Source organism: Carassius auratus, unplaced genomic scaffold (genome assembly GCF_003368295.1).
Source record: "Carassius auratus strain Wakin unplaced genomic scaffold, ASM336829v1 scaf_tig00214697, whole genome shotgun sequence".
Taxonomy (NCBI): Eukaryota; Metazoa; Chordata; class Actinopteri; order Cypriniformes; family Cyprinidae; genus Carassius; species Carassius auratus.
The window spans coordinates 237,459-248,523 of NW_020527771.1; the positions used below are offsets into that span (position 1 = coordinate 237,459).

The following is an 11,065-nucleotide window of genomic DNA, read 5'->3' on the forward strand; positions in this document are numbered from 1 at the left end:
TTGACGGTAGGCGAGGCTTAACTGTCCGACGCTACGAGTCTCGTCCTCTCGCCAAATCCTGCAAAAAAAAAAAAAAAAAGCTACCCTCAGCTACTCTCACATCTTTTAACCCCGTCTGGCGAGGCTTACCCATTCGATGTTCTGAGTTAGAGGCCCCATCGGATGCTGCGAGAGTCCTCCCAGTCGGGTTTTCCTTTCCAACCCTCCCCGCCCGCCGAGGCTTACCCGTCTGTCACGTGTGCTCCCTTCAGACGTCTGGCGAGAGTCTCCCGGACGGGCCTATGCTTGCCGGACGCAAGCGAGTCTCATCCATCTGATGCTGTGAGTCGGGATCTCCCTTCGGATGTTGCCAGAGTCTTCCTTGTCGGCCAGCCCAAAAGCTTTTTATCTGCCAAACCGAGAGGACCCAGACGTCCGTTATCCTGAGTCTCAATCTCCTGTCGGAGGCTTCGTGGGCCCTCTCGGTCAGCGTTAGGCCCTTCACCCACTGAATAGCAGGGGCTATCAGCCAGTAGGGCCCGTACGCCGACACCGTGACCTATTTCGGTCGAGGCAACTCGGGTCCTCCCGGTCGGGCACCACAACCACGCTGCTACTCCTCATCTGCCGGTAGGGCTCACCGTTCCAACGCCAAAAAGCTCCAGTTGAGCATCGGCTCGAGCCCTACCGAATGGGCGCCAACAACCACGTAGTTCACTAGCTGCAGCCGGTAGGGCCTACTCTCCCAACGCCCAAGTCGCTCCCTCCGGAGTACGTAGGCCCTTCCAGCCTGCCAACGAGATGACTTCTCAGAAACCAAATCAGCCCCCGCCAGTACTCTGCTTTTGGGGGGGCATTCTTTAAACTGGCGGCTGTCCTCTTGTACATTTGCCTTTTTGGGGGGTACTCTAGGTTCGGGCCATTCCCGAGCTCGGAGCCCTTCCCCGGACAGCACGTTAAATACGCATATCAAACCTCAGCTAATTATATGTAAGCGTGAACTAGTGAAATGTAATTATCAATAAGATTCGGGAGGAGCGCGTCAGATACTTAGCCTAATCAACACAGGTGGACCACAATCAAGTAATAAATCACACAGTATAAATATCTCTGACTTACCTCTATCCATTGACAGTTTATCAGCATCCCTCCTCCACCCCATCTCCTCACTTCAAGTTCACTTTACAATATACGGGGAAGGGGGGGTACTCTAGGTTCCGGCCATTCCCGAGCTCGGAGCCCTTCCCCGGACAGCACGGCAAATACGCATACCATACCTCAGCTAATTATATGTAAGCGTGAACTAGTGAAACACTCAGTGTTAGTGGAGGGACAGAAATATCTCAGAATTCATTAAAATATCTGCATTTGTGTTCAGAAGATTAATGATTTTCAGGTTTGGAAGACATGAGAGTGAGGAAATGGCACAACATTCATTTTTGGGTGAACTATCCCAGTAACATTAAACATCAACCATTGAATGGAAACATTTAGACAGAAGAAACATGTCTGGATATCTGTTTTTACAAATACAAACTTTTTACATTGAGAATTTGAAGTATTTCTTACATAAAACCAATGACTTGTTTGTTATTTAGTGCTTCCTCTCAGGAATTTGAGAAACAATGGAACAACATAACATCAGCATCAATAACTCAACTGGAGCAGATTCTGATGTATTCTCTAATGAAGAAGATTATGATTATGCATACTTAGTATTTGTCATTGTCCTTTCAGTCGTTCAGATCCCAATCATGATCTTAACTCTGATTGCCTTGTGTTTCCTCGTCAAATCTCGACCTGCTGCTTCAGTTTTTGTTAGTCAGTTGATACTCTCAGATCTCTTACAGGTTATTTTTATGTTAACAATAACAGCAAACTCATGGACAAGTGGTCTGGTTAGTGCATATCACTATTCTCTGATTGTGGGTCTGTATTTTATGGCATGTGTAGCTTGTCAACGATATCTTCTGGTTTCTCATCCTATCTGGTACAAATCTCACCATTCACTCAAACTCTCCTGTTTTATTTCTGTGATCATCTGGTTTGTGCCTCTGATCTTTGCAGAAATAAAGCCCCCTCATATTAATTTTAACCCTCTTCCACGATCAATAGCATGTTTAATTCCCTACCCCATAATCATTCTCTGTTTTGTTGGCACTTGGCGAGGTCTTTCTCACTCAATATCACTGACTGCTCTCAAACGCAAATTAATTTTGGGCAGTTTGTTTCTGGTGCTGTTGACTTACACATTTCTCATTCTCCCTTTTGGGATTATGCAATTTATTTATGCTTTTTTTCCCGATTCCATTCATTCACCTTGGAAATTGTCAAACTTGGCAGTATTGTTCGTTTTGGTGAATCCTCTTGCTGACTGTTGATGAGGCCTGATGTTGGTGATTTAATGAAGTCTGTTCACTGCTGTTGTAGATGTCAGAGTTCGAAACACAATCAAGATGAACACTAGTGAATCCACACAACAGCTGCATTACTGTAGAGTGCTGTATTTCAGCTCAAAAGCCTGAATCTCATTCAATGTACACCTGCAGCTCAGTTTAACCCGCTGCTAAATGAAGAGCACTGCACTACAGTCTATTTAAACAAAGTAAAGGTCCATCTTACATCGCAAACACTCTTCATTTTAAGACAAATTGAGGTTTATTTATTTCAAAAACAGTTAGTAAACAGAATTTTATTAAGAAGAAAGAACAAGAAAAGCCTATTTTGTGTTTCTGATTCTGCCATCTTTGTGTACTATCAGTAATTAATCATATGATGGAGAAAAGGTTTATGTCTGATTATGACCAGTGGAGCTAAGCTTTTACATCAAATGTATTATTAAAGAAAAGGATGTTAGAGCTTATGAAGTGTCAAATATTAAGCAGCACTAGAAAATTGCATTGCAATCTGAAGAGTTTGTTAAACTGGTAATTTAGATAGACTTGTGTTGCATAGATGACTGTATTGTAATGAGACCTTTCTTTTCTATTTTTTACTATAATAAACTCAGACATCCCACCCTTCAAAAACTAATTTCAGTGAGGTAGTGCCATCCCCAACAGTGCTCAACAGCATTCACTGTCCTGTGATGTGGCTTGCTTTGCAGATTTGAGTGTTTTATTGGGTGGCTCAACATCATAGCAGTCTGTGTCAATGACTTTATTTAGCATGAAATAAGAGATAACTGTTTGGTCTACTTAGCACCAGAGCTGGGTAGTAACGGATTACATGTAATCTGGATTACGTAATCAGATTCCAAAACGCAAGTACTTGTAATTAGAGTAAACTACTTTTTAAAATACTCGTAATCAGACTACTGTTACTTTTTTATGGATTACATGATTACATATTATTTACACAATGGTTGTTCACAATTCATTGATTCTCCTAAGTTTCTTTTTTTTTACGTTTATATTTTTTCCTATTAAACATGCCACTTATATACATTCGTCATTCTTTGAGTTTTTCTAGCGGAGAGGGGGAGGGGTGTAAGAATCGCGAACAGAAGAAATCATCAACAAAATAATGCGGCCTGTAATCACTGGATGTACAGACATAATTTCAATTTAAAAGAAAGACATGGGAAAATGTCACTATTCAGTGTAAACTCTGTCTACCACGGATCAATTTGCTGTCAATGGAATGCTTTGACCTAGCAACGTTATTACTGGGAATTTCATGTCCTTTAATATATTTTTGTAATGTAGATTTTTTTTTCATTGTTACTACCTTATGCACTTCAAGTGTTTAAAGATGAAATACACAAAGAAACAAACATATTGCGGTAGAAAAAAATATAAATATTCTGTATAATATTTGCAACATCACACGACCAGGAGTGATGTTTTTCTGAATTTCAGCTCGATTGCAAATGTAATCTTGATTTTATACATCTTCAGTTAAATAAACAATATTTACTGACTTACATTTTAGACACATTATATGTCGCTTTTGTTCCATTTCAAACAAAAGCGAAAAGTCACAGCAGAACAGTCGCCATCTGCGAGCAACAGTTACTGAATGATTCATTTTTAAATAAGTCAATTCTTCAGTGAGCCATTTATAAAAACAGTTACTTGCTTCACTTATTGACTGAATCAGCCGTTTGAACGAATCGGTTGACTCAATGGTTCACTCATTAAGACATTTAATATCATATTTAAAAGTATCATTGCATTTTTCCAACATTTCATATTTGGTATGTCAAAAAAGTAAAACATTAATCTAATAACATAATTTATTCATTTGGACAGATGGAGTTTGTTGATACTGATTTCAGTTTAATAATAATAACAACCATAATGTCTTATTTTTCTAATTTAATATAAGGATAACATGTAAGAATTCAACTTAAATGTAGACATCTACAAAATATGTTCCTTTATCACGTTAAAAAGTGTAACAGCAATCAATTTAAGGGTAATATAAAAATATACTGATTTAAGTAATACCTGATAGAGCACTGATTAGACAGCTTCAGAATAAATTACATTTGTGCCAAAAAAAAAAAATGTCCCCCGGACAAGTAACTTTTTTACTCTGACAAATGAATGATTGATTTACTTCTCAGAACGACAAGCTCATGTAAAAGCTTAATGTCGAGCCTTGTATTAGCAATGTTATTGCTGTGAGTTCCATCCTCTTTAATATTCTTTTTTGTTATGTTGTTATTGTTTGTTTTTTCCTCATTGTTACTTTGCACTTAAAATGGTTTGAGATGGATAGAAATGTCATCACTGTGTGACTTTAGTCTTTTTCAAAATTCATGTTCGCAATGTAGCTATTGTTTGATGTTTTTCATTGATACAGTCTTATTCACTTCTAGTGTTTTTTTTTAGATGAAATATTTTACCTTGTAGTGATATTGCTGTGAATTTCATGTTTTTCAATATTGGTTTTCTAAATTTACTTAATTATAAATTACTATTTTGTAAGTATTAACTGTCAATATATTGCACTTGAAAAAGAAGCTATTGTGGATCTTTTTGCTGAATTTTATATATATATATATATATATATATATATATATATATATATATATATATATATATATATATATATGTGTGTTTGTGTGTATGTATGTATATATACGTGTATATATATATATATGTATATATATATATATACATATATATATATATATATATATATATACATACATACATACATATACACAATTCTTTCTTTTTTTTTTTAAGTACAAGATTAGGCTAACTGAATATATGTGATATCAAATAAGGGTAAGCACAAATGTAATCTAAATGTAATCCAAAAGTAATCAGATTAGGTTACCAAAAATGTGTAATCTAAGAGATTATATTACTGATTACAATTTTTTTCATGTAATCTGTAATCAGTAACTGATTACAATTCATAAGTAATCTACCCAGCTCTGCTTAGCACACATGGGACCAATCATCAGAGGATGCTCATTTGGTTGCAATTCAAAACTTACTATCATGGCCGTAGCCAGGGTTTGAAAATTAGTGAGTTGAGACAGAGATGAAGATGTTTGTGAAAGATGTTTTCTGTTTTAAAAGGATAAAACACTGTAAAATTACACCTTAATCTGTTTATAGCATTGTTAATTTTAACTATAGATTAGGGGTGGATAATTTTACCAGTTATGGATGCAATTATCCATGTTACTATAGTTTTCATCAATAATCATTGCTCTTTGATAACTGTCTAGTGCTCTTATGGATGTTTTTAGCATTACTTTATGAAAATGTAATGACTACTGAATAAAATGGCTATTTCATGGCTAGTGTTTGTGTATTTCGTTCTGTAACCTACTTGTTGTACATATCTGTGTACTAGTGTTAAACGCTACCATTTTTGATAACGTTTCTAATAGATAATATCATGATATTATTTGTGTTTCCCTTACAGAATGTGCTATTCTGTCAGTAATGACATGTCCATGAGCTCTTTTAATAAATGTCAGTTTAAGTGCCGGCGATGCAGTGTTACAAGATATTGCTATTAAAAAAAAATAAAACAGATATATATATATATATATATATATATATATATATATATATATATATATATATATATATAAAGCGATATCGCTGACACTAAATTGCAAATTCCCAGTCTTTAATTTTCTGAAGTGTCAAATTAAGCGGAAAAGACAAGTCCAAAAATGCCTATAATCGATGGATCTGGCAACACTGTAGAAGACTTTAATTTATTTCATTATTTACTTATAGTTAAAACAATTTAAGCATGAATAACTTTCATTCATGTTTTACACAAGGTTTTGCGTAGGTCATCTTTGCTGTGTATGTTCTTCTGTGTCATCCACGCCACAAAACTGTGCTGTTTCTACATGTATTTAGCTTTGATTTGAAAGAAAACAGCGCATCCTTGTGGCACGGCTGATACAGGAGAGCATACACATGCTGTGTCCGAAACCGCTCCCTATCCACTATATAGTGCACTATATTGGGTGTCAGCCATTTAGAAGTGCTGTCCGAATTCTGAGTGAACGACTTCATTCCCTACATTCGTCCACTACTTTTTACCCACAATGCATTCTGATTTTAAGGTGTACAACCGATGTACACTCGCTGAAGCACTATTTCCCACAATCCAATGCGAGGTGGTGATAGAAAAAGGAAAATGGCGGACGGCAATGCTGGAGGCGGCAACTTTTAAAAATGTAAGCAACTTTTTATTGTTTAAAATAAGTCTTTATAAAGAGATTCTGAATTGAAATTAGACGGGGGTGATTTGTTGTCAAAGTAATACATTTTTAGTGTGGTAACTTTTAAATTTACAACACTTTATACAACAGATGTTAATTTGGTAAATTTTTCAGTTATGAAAGTGAATGTATATATGTACAGTTTTCATCTAACGTTACGTCTTTAAAAAAAATTATTAATTAATTTGTATTTGCTTTAGGGACAGATGAGGATGTTAGCAGTCTTTAACTAAAAAGAAACGTTCACGGCCATCTCTTTTCTGGCCGGAGAAATGCTGCTAAGCATGGATGGGAGTGAGTTTCAAGTATATTTTTTCTTGTAAATTAATACAGTTGAGGTTTAATTTGTGTGATTGTGTATACATTAGGGGTGTAATGGTACGCAAAAATCACGGTTCGGTATGTACCTCGGTTTTAAAGTCACGGTTCAGTTCATTTTCAGTACAGTAAGGGAAAGAAATGCAAACATTAAACTGCAGGTTTTTTATTACTATACACTTAAAAAAAATACTTTTTAATAACATATATATATATATATATATATATATATATATATATATATATATATATATATATATAAAATAAGAAAATAGACTAAGACATAAAATACTGCTGCAAAGTTCTCCACTAAATAAAATACTCTCAATCTCAAACCAATATCATAAGCTAGAATTTTAAGGACTGACAGATTTAGTCACCATTCACTTTTAATGTATGGGAAATAGTCATACAGGTTTGAATAACATGAAGGTGAGTAACAGGACAAAATGTCAAGTTCAACCTAAAATAATTACACTTTTATTTAATTTTAACTACATACTAACCATACATTGGTAAACTATATGAATGATAAGAGAGACTGGGTGGCTAAGACAGGGGAAACCTCCATCTCCTAAAATGTGGTATCGGTCTGGTGGGTACAGTGCTTTCAGGTAGATTGGGCTGTTCCTGAGCACTCTGGAAAAAAATGTCCAGGTGTTAACCTTGGTGGTCACAGAGTGCTTGTAGCTGGATGGAATGAAATAACTTTCTATTTAAGTAGCACATAGAATCAGCAGATGGAGGCTTGATTCTATTGTGACAGCCATCAATGCTACCAGAAATTGAATTAAAGACAGGATTGCCAGCCAGGTTTGAAAAGCCTGTGCAGATTTCCTCAAGCTCTTGCAAAGATGGGAAGTGGATCACTTTGCGTTTGATACAGAGAAGCATTTTCGAGACTTTGTAGACAATCATGTGGACTGTTGAACGGTGCATATCAAATGCTCTGCAAACAACCCGGTAAGAAGTAGCACTTGCCAACCATGTTCACGATCCTCACGGAGGATGTTAATGAGGTAGGTCAGTGTTTGCCTGTTAAGCCGAAAGTCTGGCCTCAGGTCCCTTCTCCCATCCAGGTACAACCTGAGGACAGGCACTTGTTGGTTCAGCAGGCAGTATGGAGCTCTAGTGCCAAACTGAAAAAAAAAAGATCTACCCTTCGTCTGACCCAGAGGACAGAAGGATCCCACGCCTGCCTTCATCCTAGAGCTGACTTTCAAACCATTGGTGCTGTAAGATCTGCTCTAACGTGGGCCGCTTCGCTGGACTGCGCTCCAGACACTGGTGGATCAGATCACTGCATGCTGTAAAAGTTTGGAGGAGAGAGACGGTCAGTCAAGAGCACGTAACACACCAGAGCTGACGTGTGTAAACACCTTCTCAAATATCTGATAAAAGCTAGAGTGAGAGATAAATGTTTATCAGTTTCTCACCGCTGGATAGCTCAGCTTTCCAAGGGAAAGGACAGGCTTTCAATATTTGCTTGACACTTGAAAAAGGCAGTTTTATGTTGACCATCATGTACAGCGTCACACCTAGAGTCCAGACGTTTGTTGGGACGGCGTAGTATTTGGGTTTGGAGAAGACCTCTGGTGGGCAGAACAGGAATGCTCCTTTAAGAAAGATATTGTAAAATTAATATTTTTCAGAAAACAAAATAAATCACAGTGCAATAGAAAAGGCAGTTCACCTATATATTTGACGCTGTCATAGCCAGCGCTGTCAAGCAGGTGACCGGAGCCGAAGTCAATCAGCTTCAGCTCCAGAGTGTCGGTGTTCACCAGGACGTTGTCAGCATGGACGTCATTATGAAACACGCCGTGGTTTATGCAGTGCTGCACCGCCAGGACTAACTGACGCATGAAGCCACGCGCGACCGGTTTACTCAGTCCTGACGAATCCATGATGAACTCTCGCAAGGTCACGCAGGGTTGAGGGAACTCCAGAACGAGCGAGAAGACCAGGGGCCGATCGAACCACTCGTACATTTCTATGATGTAGGGGCACACTGGAGGACGTCTCAACATCAGCATCAGCCCCACTTCTGTAGCCAGACGTCTGGAACAACGAGGCTAGAGAACAGCACAAGACCAACAACCGTTAGACAGCTTTCAACAACTAAACATGTGTTCTTTACTCTTTGACAACTCACTATTTGAAGAGAACAGCTGTTGTTCCATTTCCGTGTTGTTTTGATGGCAACCTGCAAAGAGAGACAAAAACACATATATTATTAATATTTCTCACATTCTCCAATCTGTCTTTTATTTTAAACACGTTCAGATCAAGTGGACATGGATTTCTACACAAGGAGCCAAATGTTCAGTAAAAGTGTGTTACCTCTCGACCGTCGAATTTTCGGATTGCCTTATACACCTTGCCGAAGCTTCCTGTTCCTATCAAATCTTGCATTGTGTACAATTTGTGCAAAGATTCTGAAAAACACAAGAGGTTGTTGAATATGTTTAGTTATTTTATATTACATTACATGTTTGATATAATAGTAGCTACTGCTGTCTGTATCAAAAACAGACGAAATAAGATCCATGTGACAAATGTTTCTTTAAAAATGAAATGTGTTATTAATATTTGTTAAACAAGCAAAGGTTTATAAGTGTGTTAAAGTAGGTGATACTAGGATGACAAAGTAAGAGCACTTCAAAACTGATAAAGTAAGTGTGCATCTGACAGCAGACTCACTGGTAGTTGGCCTCCAGTCGGGGAGATCTGGAGCAGATGTGGGCTCGGTGTCAGGCTCGTTCTGGAGCTCAGAGGGTCCCGGGACAGACACCGGCTCGGGATCAGACTCCACTCGTGACCGTCTGCAGCGGAGGAACGGCTTCTTCACGGCCTTCCAGGCTCTCTTGAAGAACGCATGGATTCTGCTCCTCCTGTTGCCTCCAGCACGAATCTCTTTTCATTGAAGAAAAACAACAAGAAACATTAGAAACATGTCTGACCACAAATTAAACATCAGTGATTATTAAAGATGTCTTGCTTAGAAAACAATGAACAAGTAGAGCAGTGGATTTCTAAATCTATTTCTGTGTGAACGACCTCTTACAAAAACCACTAATAAAAACTGAGGCTATATTTTTTACTACAATATTTCTCACAAAAAAAAGTTATGCAAGTATTTGTTGACTATATGAAGTGTGTTATTATATAATGAGATGAAAGGGTTTATTTTTTCATAATCTGACCTGTGGGGCTTTTCTCAGCAGAAGGCTGTGCACTCACTGCTTCTGCTTCTGAAGCCCTTGTTGACTCGACAGGCTGCTGGGAGTCAGCTGGCAGTGAATCGATCAACTTTTCGTCGATCCACTGACAGAAGCCGCTGCAGAAGCTGATGTTATCCAGCCACGCAGCCGCTTCTGTCTCATTAGACACGGACTCAGATGCTGGACACATCGTGACGCTGAGAGTGAGTGGACAAACTCTTGAGTGTTTAGTAGACTTTAGTCTGTACACTGTGTGTGTTGTGTGCAGACTTTCGTATGTAGATCTTCTCTAGCACTCAAACTCGCTCAGATTCTCACTGTCTCTGACTGAAGACAGTCTGCGAGCGCGCGGTTATAAGGGACTGTCGAGTGATGTCACAATGCACAAACGTTCCAAAATAGAACGCAGCAGAGCGCGAGTCTCGAGCGCATTTTTTAAAAACGTGAGCAAGTTTTTCAACAACTTAAAAATCGTACAACTCAAACCTAAACATATGCTTGTTTATTCAAGGCCAGAATGTAAGAGATTAATATATGAGTGGTCTATTTATAAGGTGTGTAGTCAAGTTGTTGGACATCCGCAGTCATAAAAATTAATACAATTAATTAATTAATTAAATTCCATCCATAAAATGTGTAAAGGTCGTCCTTCAGAAACTAGCGGTGTATTTTACCTGTTGTGTGTGTGCATCTTATAATAACGTTAACAATTGGCAGAAGCATTTGTTGTTTTTTCAGATCTGTTGAAAGTTCATTCAACAAGCTTCAGTTTTTTTTTTAAATAAAACCAATCCACACATAAGATGGATTCAGATGGGATTTGTGTGTATTA

At 37.9% G+C, this 11,065-nt stretch overlaps 1 protein-coding gene across 1 annotated transcript in view; it reads right to left on the reverse strand.

Annotated features, from left to right (window-relative positions):
• LOC113092635 (serine/threonine-protein kinase pim-2-like) overlaps nucleotides 1-10,745 on the reverse strand; it is a 59,956-nt gene extending 49,211 nt beyond the window's left edge. Inside the window, exons 1-7 of the mRNA XM_026258301.1 lie at nucleotides 10,216-10,745; nucleotides 9,713-9,925; nucleotides 9,353-9,447; nucleotides 9,165-9,215; nucleotides 8,703-9,084; nucleotides 8,446-8,625; nucleotides 8,169-8,316 (exon numbers count right to left, since the gene is read on the reverse strand). Of these exons, the coding sequence (XP_026114086.1) occupies nucleotides 8,216-8,316; nucleotides 8,446-8,625; nucleotides 8,703-9,084; nucleotides 9,165-9,215; nucleotides 9,353-9,447; nucleotides 9,713-9,925; nucleotides 10,216-10,423 (1,230 nt within the window). The 5' untranslated portion in view covers nucleotides 10,424-10,745 and the 3' untranslated portion in view covers nucleotides 8,169-8,215. The remainder of the gene's footprint in view (nucleotides 1-8,168; nucleotides 8,317-8,445; nucleotides 8,626-8,702; nucleotides 9,085-9,164; nucleotides 9,216-9,352; nucleotides 9,448-9,712; nucleotides 9,926-10,215) is intronic.
• Nucleotides 10,746-11,065: the final 320 nt, after the last annotated feature.